General features: G+C 53.5%; 6 protein-coding genes across 6 annotated transcripts in view; 3 read left to right on the plus strand and 3 right to left on the minus strand.

Annotated features, from left to right (window-relative positions):
- Nucleotides 1–370: 370 nt before the first annotated feature.
- On the plus strand, nucleotides 371–1,814 carry DACRYDRAFT_118670 (uncharacterized protein; the record flags this gene model as incomplete). Its single annotated transcript, XM_040770636.1, has 2 exons — nucleotides 371–478; nucleotides 534–1,814. 2 exons carry the CDS (start codon nucleotides 371–373, stop codon nucleotides 1,812–1,814), a joined length of 1,389 nt encoding a protein of 462 aa, XP_040625283.1.
- A 36-nt stretch (nucleotides 1,815–1,850) lies between these two features.
- DACRYDRAFT_24445 (uncharacterized protein) lies at nucleotides 1,851–4,897 on the minus strand. Its single transcript, XM_040773687.1, has 6 exons — nucleotides 3,957–4,897; nucleotides 3,750–3,903; nucleotides 3,051–3,698; nucleotides 2,908–3,000; nucleotides 2,546–2,857; nucleotides 1,851–2,492 (listed from the first exon to the last, which is right to left on the minus strand). Exons 1-6 carry the CDS (start codon nucleotides 4,695–4,697, stop codon nucleotides 2,260–2,262), a joined length of 2,181 nt encoding a protein of 726 aa, XP_040625284.1. The 5' UTR covers nucleotides 4,698–4,897; the 3' UTR covers nucleotides 1,851–2,259.
- A 604-nt stretch (nucleotides 4,898–5,501) lies between these two features.
- On the plus strand, nucleotides 5,502–5,896 carry DACRYDRAFT_110829 (uncharacterized protein; the record flags this gene model as incomplete). The annotated part of the gene is made up of 3 exons (XM_040769133.1): nucleotides 5,502–5,553; nucleotides 5,646–5,760; nucleotides 5,815–5,896. The coding sequence occupies 3 exons, from the start codon at nucleotides 5,502–5,504 to the stop codon at nucleotides 5,894–5,896; spliced, it is 249 nt and encodes an 82-aa protein (XP_040625285.1).
- A 686-nt stretch (nucleotides 5,897–6,582) lies between these two features.
- Nucleotides 6,583–9,682, plus strand: DACRYDRAFT_118673 (uncharacterized protein; the record flags this gene model as incomplete). The annotated part of the gene is made up of 14 exons (XM_040770637.1): nucleotides 6,583–6,664; nucleotides 6,732–6,801; nucleotides 6,855–6,917; nucleotides 6,970–7,190; nucleotides 7,255–7,364; nucleotides 7,416–7,530; nucleotides 7,581–7,676; nucleotides 7,725–7,766; nucleotides 7,816–7,952; nucleotides 8,007–8,053; nucleotides 8,102–8,359; nucleotides 8,407–8,483; nucleotides 8,533–8,771; nucleotides 8,823–9,682. The coding sequence occupies 14 exons, from the start codon at nucleotides 6,583–6,585 to the stop codon at nucleotides 9,603–9,605; spliced, it is 2,340 nt and encodes a 779-aa protein (XP_040625286.1). The 3' UTR covers nucleotides 9,606–9,682.
- A 460-nt stretch (nucleotides 9,683–10,142) lies between these two features.
- Nucleotides 10,143–13,881, minus strand: DACRYDRAFT_18037 (uncharacterized protein; the record flags this gene model as incomplete). The annotated part of the gene is made up of 7 exons (XM_040771325.1): nucleotides 10,143–11,813; nucleotides 11,869–12,347; nucleotides 12,431–12,592; nucleotides 12,663–12,956; nucleotides 13,079–13,200; nucleotides 13,314–13,475; nucleotides 13,568–13,881. The coding sequence occupies 7 exons, from the start codon at nucleotides 13,879–13,881 to the stop codon at nucleotides 10,143–10,145; spliced, it is 3,204 nt and encodes a 1,067-aa protein (XP_040625287.1).
- Nucleotides 13,882–16,127: 2,246 nt separating this feature from the next.
- Nucleotides 16,128–16,486, minus strand: part of DACRYDRAFT_83522 (uncharacterized protein) — a gene marked incomplete at its 5' end in the record, with an annotated part of 1,709 nt that continues 1,350 nt past the window's right edge. Inside the window, 2 exons of the mRNA XM_040776629.1 lie at nucleotides 16,128–16,226; nucleotides 16,279–16,453. Of these exons, the coding sequence (XP_040625288.1) occupies nucleotides 16,133–16,226; nucleotides 16,279–16,453 (269 nt within the window). The 3' untranslated portion in view covers nucleotides 16,128–16,132. The remainder of the gene's footprint in view (nucleotides 16,227–16,278; nucleotides 16,454–16,486) is intronic.

Genomic DNA, 16,486 nt, shown 5'->3' on the forward strand with positions numbered 1-16,486 from the left:
AGTCAAATCATGTGAACCTGAGCATTGTTTGTCACTCCTTCCTTCGGTGCGCCCAACACCGAGCTTGCCATTGAGTGTTGCCAACCGTAAAACGCTTCCAAGTCAACGCCAGCCCGAGGTCGTTTGCCTTCGGGAACAAAGCACCTTCGCCATCGGCTTTAAGGGGTTGACGTCACTGCCACGCGTGCGGGGATATATATAATTTCGATGGCAAGAGATGACTCTGACCTGACGCAGCGCACATATCCTTATCGCCCAACCTTCTTCGTTCCTGTAGAGAAATAGTTGAGGGTAGAAGAAGCCGTTCTGCGTGGGGAGGGTGCGCGCAAGCACCCTTGAATCACGAAACACAACATCATCCTCCCGCACAATGTCGATGATCACCTTACCGGTCGAAATTCTGCTCGCAATATGCCATGAGCTAGAGGCATATGAGCTATGTTCTCTTTCGAGAACATGCAGGAAATTACATGAGTTGGTGCGCACAGGGATACAAGTAATAGAGACGCGATTGCTGACTGTACATATGGTAGATTGAGGGCCTGGCATGGAAGGATTATCTCCTACGACACCCCCGTTCCAGCATTACTCACCGTATCAATTCTTCACCACAGCAGCAAGCAGCATACAATCATGCTGTCGACCATTCCTGGCACTCTAGATCTTATGTTGCTTGTGCTTTCAGCGAAGCCTGGCATCGTGTCGGTCCCGCGCTCGCGCTCACATCGAACCGACTCGCTGTTGGCGCAGGAGAGCAAATACACCTCTTTCCAGTGCTCGGAAATTCGCATAGCGGCCAGCTTGAATCGCCCCTCACACATCGGATACACGCACGTGATGCTCGGCGAGATGTTACGGCCATCGCCTTCCTACCGGATGGGGAGCAGGGGCGCACGCTGTTGATCGGACGTGCTGATGGGCTGGTGCAACGCTATCACCTCTCTCCTGATGAGCGGACGCTACACGCGACGGCGAGATACGATCATCCTACGAGCTGTGTGCTCTCGCTATCCGTTGTCAATGACACTGCTGTAACAGCAGCCCGGAACGGAGTGGTCTCATTCATTCCAACATGTTCGCCGTGGATACAGCCAAGCACACTGCAGGTGCATTCCAAACCATGGTCTGTCCACTTCAGCCCAGACCGGAACATGCTTGCTGTCGGCACGATCGGTCAGCACCCTCTCAATGTTTACTTCGTTCTCCCCTCTGGACCGCTCTCCTCCCACCGACGAGCCGTCCTCTCCGGCCCCGCCCGCGCCTCAGCAGTGTACGGCATCACACATGCCCCATCTGGCTCAATCTGGGGGAGTTCCAGCTCACAAGTGTTCGTTTCGGGCTGGTTCGATGGAAAAACGCGAGTACACGATATGCGCCAAAAGGACCGAACTGCCTGCTTGAGTTTGAGCGATCCGTGGGATGACTCGCCTGTCTACGCTGTTGCTGCTGGTGGGGGAGGGAGCTGTCATATTGCGGCTGGAAGCTCAAGGCATGGTATTGTTAGACTCTGGGATGTCAGGCAACCCAAGGCTGGATGGAGCGCATTCTCACCGGGTAAAGATAACAGCCCAGTTTATAGTCTTGTCATGGAGTCCTCTCGAGTGTTTGGCGTCACTGAGTCGAGGGCGTTTGTCATGGACTTTGACCCTAGTGCACGCCCGTCTGATTATCCACCCACTCCGATTGCAATGAAGAATGCGGTTAGGGAGAACGACCAGTCGTTACTGGGTGAATGGACACCGCATTATTTACATTGCATGACGAAAATAGACATATCCAGACAGCCAGCACGTAGAGAGAGACGACTAGCATAATATGTCAATCAATTGCATGCATTGTGGATGGTTAGTGCTTCGATCGTTACACGACTATGATGTGCTTGCAACGAAAGGCGTGGGGATTAGGTAGGGAGAGTATGTGTAGCCGATATATTGAAGGACGGGAAATCGAAACGTACTGCAGGGAGGTTGCCAGACAGGACCAAGAGACGCTAGATGACCGACCGCTGGACTCGAAAGAATCGCTAATGTCAGTAGCAGATACATCACGCACCAATTAGACCTTGCCAATCTTGGCATTCTCCTCTTTTTTTCCGAGAGGGTTCATCTGTTTCGAAAGGATGTACGGGTGAGATGCATGCGTGGTTAGAAATAATCGCGAGTCCAGACAGAGAAATGCATGGTTCTTAGACGCCAAAGGTCCCAGGTCGATTGTGGAGGACAAGCCAAAAAGAGAGGAAGAGAGACTGGTGAGGGTTGTTCATGCCACGCGAGGTCGCTTATGTGAGTCGGAGGTATCGTGGCCCCCTAATTCATCGTTCTCATCGTCGACGACAGTCTCCCAAGCACGTTTCACACCCGAAACGCTAATCGGTGACTGGTCATTTTCGGCGTCAGCGGGTGAACCGGCCGCGGCAGCGCCATCTTGCGTTGCCGCTAAGCCATAATCATCGTAATCCTCAGGCACTGCTTCAAGTTGGGTAGTCACTGTATCTATAGGCGACGTAAGTCAACAAGGACGGACGTCATGACAACCAAGGGCTCACTAAATGCCGTATCATCTTGGAGATGAGCCAGATGATCTCCGATCTCGTCATCCACAATTTCTTTGCTGGTGACAGGATGGTACTCATCGCTCAGAGCTGCTTCGAGATCGAACTCGTCCAGAAGAGTCTCAGTCACATCGTTCCTGGTGGGCAACTCCAGAGTATCGTCAACTTGGTGATCGAAAGACAATCCTGCGCCTTCAAGCAATTCAGGTGATTCATCGGGGGCGTTTGTTGGCAATGCCGTGACCCCGGGTTCTTCGACAGTCGTTTCCGCCGTATAGTCATCCAGGGCAGCAATGGTGTCATAACCTGCGAAGAAAATTCAGCTTGGGTCATTGAACATCACATGCAGGGCATACCTTGAACTAGCACAGTCCCGTCTTCATCTACATATTCATATTCAACTTTTTCGGTATAGTCACCGTCGGTGTTAGTTTCAACCTCTTCAGGTTCTAAACACAAAGCGTCAGCCAGAATTTACGAGGACCTTAAAGAGACGCACCCTCTACAAGACCTTCAACATCACTGTCATGATCCGAAATGTCGACGGTCTCAACACGAACGAAACTTTCTTCCTCCACTTCACCTTCATCAATTGATCGACCGTCATCATCAGCGGTATTGTCATAACCCTCCTGTGGCTCTTCAACAACCCCATTACGTACCACCTCGATAGGAGCTTGGTATACTTCCTCTTCAGTGATGTCAATCTGATGTTGAGTTTCCGACTCGATTTGGTGTGGTTCGCTGACTTGTTCTTTGCTGACAGCCGGTGCGATGCCTGCCTCGTCTTGATGATCGTTCTCTGCATCATTTTCGTTCAATTTTTGCAGGATGCCGCGTAGGTGGGGTTGTGGCTGATAGTGCTGATAGTCCTCGTGGACGTTACCTTCCTCATCTTGGTAGAATGCCTCGTCGTTCTCAGTATCGTCGTAGTTCGCGTCTGCCTCACCAGCTTCGCGATGGTGCAAGGCTTCGCTGTTTTCCAATTGATCATCCTCTTCCACATAGTACTCGTCTTCCACCTCAGGCAAAACCTCAGCTACTTCCTCATGGACGCCTGCGTTAGTCACAGTGGATGGAGTGGCAATTGCTGGCAGGATAACGGATTCTGGGTTGAACGGCTCAGAATATGCGATATTTTCACCTGCTACAGTCGATGTCAGCCGTTGTCTGGTATGGAAAAATAAGAAATACGCACCATTCAGTCGTCGCTGCATTTCAGTTTGATACGGCTGGAGACGATATTCAAACCTGTACTGCTCGTCTAGAACGAACGTCACGGGACCTGGACAAAATGCCAGATGAAGGGCAGCGAATTGTTCCAAGCTGAATTGATAGGAATAGGGATCATCCTGTGATTCTCAAATAAGCGTTTTTCTCGTAATAAAATTGGTGTGATTCTCACCTCATGCAATACCAATTCAAGGGCCGGAATAGAGAGCGTCATCTCCTTCCAGTCATTCTTAAACCTATCACGCATCAAGGGCTCTATTCTCAGGGCGGCGAAAAGCTCCGCAATCGATCTTCGGTACAAGTCTTGTCGTGACGCAAGCACAGACGGCTCCTCGCTCGAGCAAAGGTGGAACGGGTCCTCACGTCCGGGTAAGACGATAAGCATAGGACAAGGTTGAGAAGCCTCTTCTAGATACGCGTGTAATGCAGGCGAGTTTGTGTCGAATGCGTCTGGCGAAGACGGGGCCGGCAGAGTAGAAGGACCAACAGTTTGTGCTGCCGGAGGGACATCATTCGTCGGAGCTACAGTTTCTTCTTCTTCAAATTCTTGTTCGTCATCCTCGAGTAAGTCTGCATCATGTCCTTCATGCGCTGTCGTGGTCTCAGCTGGCCCGAGGACCTGAATCGTTTTGGCACCCTGCACAGGTTCGGAATGACCATCAACAGCAGGTGGAGGCAGCGCATCAACTTGTGCTAGACGTTCTTCTTCTCCGTAAAGTACATCTTCCAGAGAGTCGGGATTCTCCTCATTTTCTGCCTCCACACTATGTGGCAGATCGTGCAATGTTAGGGGGATAAACATCGGATCCTCTCCATACAGCTCTTGGTGCAGCTGCGCCTCTAATGGGTCCAGGTTGTCGCCCGCCATTAAAAAATACTGCTCGTAGTGCAGAGTGTCGTAGGCGGTCGCCATAAAAGCTCAAGTGCTGATGCACTGCGTGTGCTGAGTGTCGGGGTAATATGACGCGTTTCTGCTGATAAATCGAACTTTTTGTCGGCCGAAGTATAGGAGGTTGCAAATGAGGTTCTATAGTAATCAGTGCCGAGTGTAAGAATAGAACAGAGCCCAGCTGTCCGTTGCTGGATGTTGCTTGCTTGATATATGCGGTTGGTGCAGAAGAGAGAGAGGTGAGCGGCAGGCGGTGGTGGCCAAAGAGTCAAGGCAGGGGCCACGCGGAGACAAGCGGAGGCATATTTCCTAATTTAGCATCACGGGAATAAACTTGGCATGTCTCCCCGAGCCAACAGACCTTCGCCAGACCTTCCCTCCATCTTGCGGGACTGAAGGGTCGAAATGGAGCACGGGACTCGGCATTCAGGGTGGAATTGTTATTATTACATTGGCGGATAATATTAATCCTAAGAGTCGCCTGATGCCACGTCATTCTCCCATAGTTATTTCGGAGCCCCCGCTGATTCAATACTCGGGCCGACAGACAGCCTACAGTGCCTACTTAACCCTCGAGTCTCTACGCCCTCTACGACAAGCCTCTCCTACATCATGATCCATTCATTCTGTGATGGCACCCACCAACCGCATCCAGCATATCAAAGCGAATGAGTTTTCAGAGAAGACGGGTCAGACCGGAGGCATGCAGCGCTTGGGCGCCATTGTCGGACTTTCGGAAAAGCTAAACGCCAACCGTTGAGTCGTTTTTTTGATGTATGCATGCGCGAAAAGCGGTACTGGCCGTATTTCCGATGTGCGCCTCTAGTCATGACTGCGGAGCCGCACACGCGTTCTGATGTGCATCACCACGACGACCAGGGTAAGTCTGGACATAACTGCGAATGAAGCACATCGATCGTTATCCATGAACCCCCTTCGTCCGAAAAGATACGATCATCTACGGCCGATCAGGTCATGGTGCGGTGCTCTTCAACAATGGGAAGGAGAGGGTGAACATCAATCCCGGGGATTTCGCCCTTAACCCCGCCGGTGTAGAACATCAAGAACTCAACGACGGTGAGGAACAGTATGTTCTAGATACCTGCCCGTGTGAACCTCCTCTCTGACCAAGAATGGCCAGGGTTGTTTGGCTTGTCGTACGCTCGGGCAGCGCGCCCAAGGTCGTCAACCTGGACGGGTGTAACGGGAATGAGAAGAAATAAGACCGATAGGATGTGTTTTGAGGTGAAGTGCAAAGCGGCGGTACAAGTGAGGAACGGTCGAGACGGCCGTTGCCGCCTCAGTAATCTGAGCTAGTGTAGCCAGAAGCAGAAGTAAGGTAGAGTTATCTCGGAGGTCGGGGTCCATGTCGCCGCCAGGTCGGGGCTCAGTGCTCTAGAGCTGGCATCCTCACTCACTTGAGCGTTGTTCTGCAACCACAGGGATGAGGATGATTCAAATCCGCATGCCTAAATATGAGGCTGTGAAAACTAGAAGCGCCGCAGCACCACTTGGTTCCCGACCTTCTTCTTCTCAAGTCTGATTACGATAAGCGCCACCACAAATTCATTCATCGATATCGGCCAATCCCCAATGCATGAAGGATATGCCTGTAACCGCAGAAGCTGACATAGCTTTTGTTAATGGTAAAGGCCGCGTTGTGAGATGTGTTGATCAGGAGTGACAGTATGAAAGAAAGAGAGCAGCGAAAAATCAGCGGTTTCACACATTCATTGATGATGGCCAATGCTGTGCCGGTAGATGAGGGTTCATCGCATGCTGTTGTCGCTGACCATCGAGCCTCCTCCGCTGCGCATGTATAGCCGACCTCTTCAACGTTTATTTATCCCCTCCTCTTCATCTTGCTCACTCGGAAGTCTTGCTCAAAGACGCCCGGTATACTTCACGCATGTCCAACTCGCCGCCCGAAGTGATTGACGAGGTCGCCGGGAAGAAGCGCAAGTTGTATTCCAGTTGTGACACTTGTAAACGTAAGCCGCGAGGACCTCGATCGCGTTATGAATAAATGAATAGGGTCGTTGACGCGCAATTGAACAGTACGACGAGTCAAGTGCGAGCGGGAAAGTGAGGATCAGGCATGCGCAAAGTGTATCGAGAAAGGAATCCAGTGCGGCTGGCGAACTCCATTCCTTATCTGGTGATCATTGACCTATTATACAGTTGCACAACCGCTGGCCCGAAAAGGAAGAAACCACGCACTGGAAAGCGAATAGAACAGGCGAAGTAGGGGTTTGATATCTCTCAGTGGGTTATTGTTCCTAATCTGTTGCTACAGGGAGCTATTTGGCGATGGCACACACAATATCGGCGAGAGCAGTCGAGGAAACCTTGTGGTGTACCATGGGCATCGGCCGATCACTCCAGCGCCGGATGATGTTGCTTTTGACATGCGGGGATTCGATAGCCTGAACGCACGCCATATCTCGAACGACAACGTCGATTCCAGGCTATCCCTCGCGGAGATAGTGAGCACGCTCAGCAGCCACTTGATCGAAGGTGTGTACGACCTTCAGCATATGGGTTTACCAACCGTCATACAAATGTGCGGCGTTCTCCGTAGTGTACTTCAGCTTGACGCATTACCCATTGCCGCTATATAGGTGGAAGAACTTCCGAGATCAGTTCGATAAGGCAGGTCGGCGACCAGAGCAGATGACTGGCATGGGAGGCGTTCGCACACCTTACTTCGGCGTTTACCGAACGGTGCTGATAAATATACAGGTACTGGCGCACGCTCTGATCGCGTATGGTGCATATGCATCAAACTCTCCTGCAATACTAGGTCCAGGGGCACCAGCGCTAAGCAAACTTGATTCGGAGGAAGCAAATTTCGTTCGTGCGTCCATTGGCCAAACTTCACCCAACATGTCTCCTAACTTATAACAGACTGGGGAAGACAGCGTGCGCAATTATGCAAGAGTCTTCTGGACCGTGCCGTTCGAATAGCAGACGAGCATGGTGTATTCAGAGTCGAATGCAATGGTGAGTTTACAGAAATAGCATTCAAATCAGAACCTGAGTCCATTCCAGAGAGCATCGTCATTCTTCTGTTGCTGGAGATGCTCATTGATCGTAAGTTCTCCAGACGACCTCTAGCGGGGAGTACTCACATAAACGTTAGATGGCGATGTGACACGGCGTCGAGGAAGGCCTTTTCGCGCTGCTGCTCTCAGCCATGCCCAGACACTGTCGGAAGAAGGAAACACACATGATGAGTATATCGAGTTGCAGGGAGGTGGTCTAGGGTGGATGCTATACGTGAGTTATGTAGCTATTCTTCCGTGAGCCTTACATTTACGGCCAATCTCACAGCTACGGGATTCTTTACAGGCCGCAGTGGCTGGTCGAGAACCTCGCTTGTAGGTCTTCGCTTCCCAGCCAATAGAGCGACACTGATGAGCGAACAGACGAGATCGAGACGTGCAGATTCTCTGCGGGCGAACCATGACCCTCGGCCTTCCGACCATGGTCGAGTTCGCAAAAGCCCTCAACGGCGACATCCTTGTGTGGGACCCAGTCATCCGAATATGGGATCATGTAGCGCAGTTAACGCGGCAGTTGGCAAAAAGACTGGCTAAGGACAGTCCTGTTCCAGAGGGACGACAAGACCCGTTCAATGATAATTTCCTCTGGGAACTGTACAAGGACCTTGATGATACAAAAGCGTATGTTACATAAATGTTGACACATTACGGAGCTCACCATGCCATAGCTGTATCAAGTTAATGCAAGCACATCTATCCCAGTTCTTCACTTTCAAGAGGCCAGGGCACAATTTCTTCAAGTTCTGTGAGTGCGGCAGAACTTTCAGAAGGTCTTTTATGTTGACAATGACTAGATTGCCGGACTATGTCTCTCGGTTGCATCTTTGTTGATTACCTGGTTCACCGTGGGGTAAAACAGGAGTTACAACAATTGAATGATCGATTGGAACACGCCACGCTCGTGCCGCTGGATGACATCGCAAACTTTGGTCTCTCAGAGTATGAGAAGCGCCGATCCAAACTGATGCAATTGAAGCATGAAGCCGACAATCGGATGCGAAAGTGCGCCAGAGAGATGGCACAGATTCTTTGGGTATCCATACTTCAACTCGCTCCACAATCTGTCCCGCTAACACGGATACAGGCCATGCAGAACTCTTTATCTGCGAGAACAGGGCTGGGAATCATGACTGGCGTGCATATGGTTTACGATACACTACCGATCTTGGCCGAGATCCTATGTACCATGCCCTCGAGGGAGGAAGGCGGCGACCCAGATTTCCCGCTGGAAACCAAAATTCAAGAAGTAGGATGGCTGCTGAGCACCTATCGGTCACTCGGCTGGTCCTGGGCAGATATGGAGGACCCGATCAAGTACCTAGAAGAGCAACATGGACGACTGGTGGCGCTAAAATCTGGCCTGCCGCCGCCAAACGCAGGATTGAACAGTGTCTCCATCCCGGTCTCTAGTGTTCGCTCAAGTGTGGAGACATCCGATACGACCCCTTTCCTGCTTCCCACTCCCTCATCCGTCCAGTTTGGCCTGAAACCCGAATTGGCCGACACGCCCAGCAGTGGCTACAGCTCCGCGACGAGTGGCGAACGGCCCACGACGGGGTATGCCGCCGAGTTGCAAGCCCAGTCGCTCGCAGAGCCAAGCATGCAACCGCCCGAAGCGCCCGCTCACGTGCAGTCGATGCTACCAACGTTTATTCCCGGACCGAGCCATCTTCCACCTCTTTCGGATCCTTTTGCTGACTTGTATACTATGCCTATTGTAACGGAATACCTAGACGGGACGGCCCAAGCAGGCGCTTTACCCTCCCCAACATCGTATGAGGATCTGCAGCAGTGGGCGAGTGTGTTCAATGACCAGGTGCCGCTGAACTGGGACTTTGGACCTTCTGGGTTTACCCCACAGCCCTAGGAGGAAGTGGACGGAAGAATAGACTGAATGAAGGGTAATTATCTGTAGCTGTTCAATCCTGTATTTATAGAATTACGAAACCAACTCTCTAATCCCACTGTTATGTCCCGTGTCCCAAGCGCAAGAAAAGAAAAGGGAGCATCGTGTATTGCATTAAAGCAAACAGTAGGGGTAAGATTACAAAGTATATACACTACGATTTCTGGCTCGGGCCCGACTTCTTCTAGGATACAAGAAGCATGCAAGGGTGGTAGTGGGTAGTGGTAGATGAGGGCGTATGCATCGTCTGTGCTTCGTAGTGCCATGCAGACGTGTATGGAGACACGTGAGAGCTAGCGATATATTTGGTTGGTGGGGGTGGGGAAGGTGAAAAGGACTAAATTGAGGAGTATGGGTAGAGATTTGTTGGAACAAGAGCGAAAGGCTGAGGTTGAGGAACTTTGGGCTGAGTCGGACTGAGACTTTGGCTGGGACGAGATTTGGGCTTGGGAGGATGGTGGCAGGAGGCAGGAGACGCAAGCGATGCAGTCAGCAGCCTTAATAGTGCAAAAACGGCTCTGCATGATACGTCCCCTGCCCGAACTGGACATGCACCCCCTCCACATCCACATGCATATCCAGATCCAGATCCACATTCTTCATCAGCGACGGTGAGGGATGCTGCAGCGGGTAGGGATACCCATACCCCTGCGCGTGGTGGGAATGGGAATGGGAATGTTCCGGATCGAGCAACTGGAACCCCTCAGTCGCGTATTCCTGGAGATAATGTCCGCCCCCTCCCACTCCCACTCCCACCCCCACGCCACCCGCATGCACATTCGGCGAAAACGGATAACCAGAACCCGGGGTATTCATCGGAAACTCAAGCTGCTGCGGGTAAGGATACTGATGTGCCGAAGAAGGACGGGAATGGACAGTGGAAGGGGAGGCGGAGGGTTGGGCTGGCCCTACTCCCCCGCCGCTGGCGCCGGTGCTGGTGTTGGTAGGTGGGGGGAGGGAGTAGGCAAAGGGAGTCGAGTCAGAGTCTGGGGTCGGTTGGCCAGAACCAGCCTGCACGGCCGGAAGCCTGTGCGTGGGAGGGACCTGGTCCGAGTAGCTGGCGTCACTGGGTGCTAAGGGGTCTTGGGGATAGACCGCACCTCCTTGACCTTGATTTTGATTTTGATTTTGAGCTTGACTTTGACTTTGACCTTGAGCTTGGACTTGGGATTGAGCTTGACTTTGACCTTGGGATTGAGTTGGTTGCTGGGCATGTGCCTGTGCCTGTGCTTGTGCCTGAGCGTGCGCCTGGGCCTGCGTCTGCACAGTCGGGTACATCCCCACCCCCACCCCCTGTACTCCCACTCCCACACCCACGCCAACCCCCTGCATCCCCACCCCCACCCCAACCCCAACATCCACCCCCTGCGGCATCACAAACCCATACCCAAGTCCCTCCATCCCATACGTATCATACTCCTGCTCATAGAACGCCGGCTGGAGGGGTAGGTGCAGCTGGGGTAGCTCGGGGGAGTGGGAGTGGGAGTGGGGGTGTGAGTGGGAGTGGGAGTGGGAGTAGGGAGTGGAGGTTGCCCATGTTGGGATCGTGAGTGGACGAAGTCGTTGTCCAGATAGGGAGGCAGAATGGGCGGGATGTGCTTGCTGTTGAGATTGCGATTGTTGTGCAGACTGGGACTGGGCAGATTGGGCAGATTGCTGCACATCAATCATCTCCCTCAACTTGCCCCACAGCTCCAACGAATCCCCAAAAGCCCAATGCATCCTATCCAGCGCCTCCAACGCGTACGCAACCTCCTCCCCGGCCCCCGCCCCCGCCCGGCCTTCCTCCAGCAACACCCTCGCCCCAAGGTACACCCCCCGGCACACAAGGGTAGAGTCGTGTTGGAACAGAGGGGTAGAGAGGAGCCAGGGGAGCATCGCTGACCCCCGCTCGGCGGCGCGGAGGGAGTGGGCTTTGGCGAGCGTGATCAGGTGCTGGACGTTGTTGTACTCCGACTGGGACTGGGATTGGGAAGGGTGGGAGGGGTGTGCATCTACGGGGGAGGGCAAGGGAGAGTCGGAGGTGATCGCGCATGTTGATGGTTCTTCTGTTAGCCTTAAGAGGCGAAGCTTGAGCGCGTCGAGGACGACGACGTCTGCCTTAGTGTCAGCATCCGCTCCACATCCATCGTACTTCCGCAAGTACTTACGACACTCTACAAGAAATATCTACACACCCGTCAGTCCCACTGCCCAAGCCTCGGTAGAGGATAAAAGAACGCACCTGCCAGCGGGAAGCCAACATCGCCCTCTCCTCCGCAGGAAGTATGTTCATCCCGCTCGCTCCATCACCCACATTACTCGGATTACAGCTCTTCAATTCCTCGAATTCCTGCCAACAGCGTTCGAGGAGTTCCCAGATCTTTTGTACTGCTCGAGGATCTACTGTTGGGCGAGAAGTCGCCCGGTCTGAGGTGAGCTCGGCGTGGATCCGCCGACAGGCGAAGGAGGCGTCTACTGGAGGAAGGGCGTAGCCCCAGAGAGCGGAGAGGTCGTCAGCGGGGACATAGGCCGTGCGAGTGAGCACTCCAGCGCCGATACCGATACCGATACCGACTCCGAGACCGTTCACCCCTGAACGGGTGGGGCGGGTGCGCAGTTGAGGCCCGTCTTCGAAGGGCGTCGTTCGCGGGATAGGGAGACAGCCTTTCCATACTTCTTCGTCTAGGATCACGGGGTTTCCATAGAGGGCTGTCTTTACTCCTGTAAGGGGATGAGCAGGAACCAAGGGAGGAATGACGAGAACGAGAACGGGGATGAGGAGGCGAATGATCGACCGTACTCACCCTCAAAAACAAGCACATACCACAACACCCTCAGCTTCAAAAACGTCGGTACGTCCATCGCCCTATCCACTCTGACCGGGTCCACCCCAGGTCTAGCAAGCTCATACGCCTGGGACAGCGCCGCACGATACATCGCGTTCCTCGCATGTGGTGTTAACGTATCTAGGCGAAGGGGGATTAGGCTGTCCGTCCCATGGAATGCGGAATGGGGAAGGAGGAAGGGGGGACGCACCGAGCGTTAGAGGCAGGAGGAGACACACGAGCCTAACGTTATCCCAGCTCAACTTCCTCAATACACCTCTCCTATCCACCTCTTCAAGCAACTCTTGCACCATAGGTCTACACCTCTCCACTCGGAGCTGCAGGTCCTGCCTCGTAGGGGAAAACACGGTTCCGGTGTGGTCGACGCCGTAGCTCTGGGCCCAGATTATGAGGGACTTGCTGATCAGGTCGGGGGAGTCGCCTAATAGGCCGGGGCCGCCGGGGGTGCAGAATGTGGGGAATTCGGAGGCGTCGACTATTGGTCCTTTGGGGGAGTTAGCGGGCGAGCGGACGAGCGAGCGAGGGAGCGAGGGAAGGAACAAGCGGGCGAGCGAAAGAAGGGGGCGTGGGAAGGAGCAGGAATCGTAAGGGAAGTAGGAGACTCACGTTGAAAGTAAAAATGCCTAAACCACTCCGAGTGGAAGAACTCGGGCGTAGGGAGTGGGATCACGCTTTTCTGCTGTTGGGGAAAAGTGGGTGAGGGTTGGGAACCGATACCGTATATCGCTCTGTTGAGTGTCAGTGCGCAATTATGAGAGCGGGGAGTTCCCCGGGGGGGCGATGGACGTAGGGATGCAGGGGGGATGGAGGATGGAGGATGGAGGTAGGGACGCAGACTCACTGAGCCTGCTGTAACCTCCTCCCTCTGCGCATCATCTTCGCCGGTTTGCGCGAGTACTCATCTACGCAATTCAGCTGCCTCTGTCTGCAGTTCGTGCACTGTAGAGGGTCGGAACTGTCCGATGGGCGGGAGAGGGCGACGTCTTTCAAATCGCATTTTACTCTGTGTAGCGTCAATGGGGTGTAGGGTGAGGAGGGGGTGGTGGTGGTGGTGGCGAGCAGGAGGGAGGGGGGAAGGAGGGGGGAAAGACACACCTGCGTAATCGACATGCGCCACAAGCAGTAAACTGCTGTCTCTGAGCGTGTGATTTCTTCCTTCTGCTACCTTCTGGCGAGTCCTCCTCCTGTTCGGGAGGTGAGGACATGTGCGCGTGGTCCTGCCCGTGCTCGGGTTCGTGTTGTTCGAATGGTTTTGTTTCTTCGTCACTTAGAGGGAGTGAGAAGTTGAGAGATGAGTTTGAGGAGAGGGGAGGGAGGGGAGAGAGGGGAGGAGGAGGGGGGTGATGAGGAGGAGGAGGATGATGAGGGTGAGGGTAGGGGTTGTAGCGTGTGCCGCGGGCTGATGGCATCGGGGGTTGACCGGTTAAGAGAGAGAGCCCTGAACGGTTTGAATCCCAATAGAGTGAGACAAGAGGGGAGGGGATAGTAGAGAGGGAAAGGAATGGGGGATTTATACCCACTCACTCTCTTGTCATGTTCATCTACTCCCCTCCCCTCCCTCTTGCACTTACCCGATGTGGACAATCCTCCTACGAAGAAAAGAAGAACGTTCTCTCTCTCTCTCTCTCCTCTCATCACTCTCTCTCCTCTCATCAATCTCTCTCTCGGAGGCATCTCAATCCCTTCAGAAGCGCAGACCGGGCACCACCCCACTCCGGCCACCCACCAGACCCTGACAAGCACAAGCACAAGCGCATTCCAGCCCCCCTCCTTCACCGCGGCATTCCGCCGGTTTGAGCCGAACCCTTTCTGCTGGGAACGGAAACGGAAATCCCTTTCCCTCACTTTGGACAGTCAGTATCCAGCGATCGACATCCCACTTAACAGGCAAGCAAGCCAGTCAGCTCATCCCTCTCCCTCGGTCACATTTCAGCTAGTTGCGTCTTTATCTCTCTATCCAATTATTCGATAAAGAATATTCGCAGCTAGCTGGAGGAGTATCGATATCTTCTAATCTTCTCCTGCGAGTGCGAGTGATAGCGCTTTTGTTCACCTAGCTAGAATAGACGTTAACCTATAGAGTAACAAACCAGAAACCAGCACGCAACGCCTCAAGGCAACAAGGCAACAAAGCAAGGCAACCAGCAACCAGCAACCAAGCCAGGCCCTAACGAAGCCGCAGGAGCTAACCGTGCACATCCCACATTCTTCTTCTCCTTTTGCCTTTCTCTTTCACTGCTCATTGCTGGCCCAACCACGTGCACGCCAACCGGAAAAAGCCAGACCACAGACCAAGGTCTCCCTTCCCCTCGTATCAAACTCCCTATCTGCGTACCATCTAACGATTCTAGTCCTACCAGAGTGCAAGGGAACCACCGGAGGATCCCTCGCTGAACCCCAGCTGCCGAAGCTAGCCAAGGATTTAGAAGCAGATATTAATGGCCGCACTAGCTCTAGCTCTAGGTATGGTATGGTACTTGTTAACGCCGACCGCGCATATGCTGCAAGACCATACAGACCCGGAGACCCTTACCTCCCCCCCCCCACTGCACCAAACATGCCAACCTCAGACCACCTACCCTCGCATCATACGCATACGCACAGTCGTAGGCAAACGCCACCTCCGCGAAGATGTCCGACGCAACTTCTGTAACGTTAACATGATGAACTGGATGTTTGGCCGCCGGCTGGCCACATGAATGAGAGCGCGCCTATTCCCCAGGTTTCAGCTTTTCATCAAGCTCCATCAGTCCAAGATGATGTCACTCTGGCAGTTGATTGGCCACAACACTCAACGGTCAACACCCAGCGCCCAGCACACAGCGCCCAACGCCCACGTCCCACATCCCATTAGTCCCGGCATCCGATATGACTTCCGGCATCGGACGTATCCTCAGCTGAGAAAGAATCCCCTCTGGGCGAGCCAATCTCCACCCCCGATACAGATATAGAATGATGGGAGGAAGGGGGAAGTGGGGGGGAGGGGGGGGGGTGATCATCCCCCTTCCCTAAAATGGACAAAGCCCGGTTGCCGCGGTAGCACGCGCTGACTTTGGGGAAAGAAGGAAAGGATGAGCCGCAGGAGGTTGACAGCTCATGCATAAGCCCAGCTTCTTGATTCTTGCTTCTTGCTTCTGGGAGAGGGTGTCCATCGCGTATTCACGTATGTAACTTCTGCTTCGGGTTCTCTCCTCCCGCCGGGAGAAGCCCCTCCCTACCTCCCGAGTGTGCTTCCCGAACCCAAACCGTAAGCAGTGGCGCCTGTTGAAGAATTCCTGCAATTGCTGTACGTGTGCTTCTGACTTCATCCTCCAGCTGTGATGCGGCTTTCCTCCGCCGTTGTTTGCTGCATATGCGTATGCGTATGTGTATGCGAAGGACCCTCTAGGGTCTTTCTGGAACGTTTAGAGCCACGCGGGCATCATTACAATTACCTAGCATAATTAGCTAGCACAATTAGCCAGTACGAGCGCCACATCAGATCATGGTATAATGGTATCAGGAATGCAAATGTTGCAGGACGAGAAGTGCAGGGTATCGATTTGCGGATGAACGCGGAAAACGGACATAAGCTTGTCCGAGCTGTGTGGGCTTATCCTTCTTCGTCTTCCGCTGGGCGGCGGCACTCGTATCACATCACATCAAATCAACATCTCGGGGTTACGCTTCCCGAGCCTGAACCTGAGTCTGGGTCTGAGCTTGAGCAGCATCAGCAGCAGCCAATATCGCCGCCTCGCCACCAGCCTTCTTCAGCCTAAAACGAAAACGAATGAGCACCACACCTGCGAAAATCAAGCATCACGTACGCGCGGCGGAGTTCTCCTGCAGTCTTCTGCCAGCGGTTTAACTTTCCGTCACGCGCCATCCGCTCGACGTCTGTTCCGTACTTGCGCAGGAGCGCACCAAGCAGCTCTAGCTCGTTGGCCGAGGCGTGTCTAGGGAGCTTGGCGTTAATGGCTTCGGAAGCCAACTTGTCCAGTTCTGGAGTTTGGAGTTTGTGTGAGCTGGGGGGGG

This window comes from Dacryopinax primogenitus (genome assembly GCF_000292625.1).
Source record: "Dacryopinax primogenitus strain DJM-731 SS1 chromosome Unknown DACRYscaffold_19, whole genome shotgun sequence".
NCBI lineage: Eukaryota > Fungi > Basidiomycota > Dacrymycetes > Dacrymycetales > Dacrymycetaceae > Dacryopinax > Dacryopinax primogenitus.

Bases quoted from the DNA above. Each gene is read 5' to 3' on its own strand.
- DACRYDRAFT_24445 (XM_040773687.1), bottom strand. From the start codon at position 4,697: ATGGCGACCGCCTACGACACTCTGCACTACGAGCAGTATTTTTTAATG. The intron at 3,904-3,956 runs GTGAGAATCACA...TGAGAATCACAG, and splicing joins TTGAATTGGTATTGCATGAG to GATGATCCCTATTCCTATCA. The intron at 3,001-3,050 runs GTGCGTCTCTTT...CTTTGTGTTTAG, and splicing joins TGTTGAAGGTCTTGTAGAGG to AACCTGAAGAGGTTGAAACT.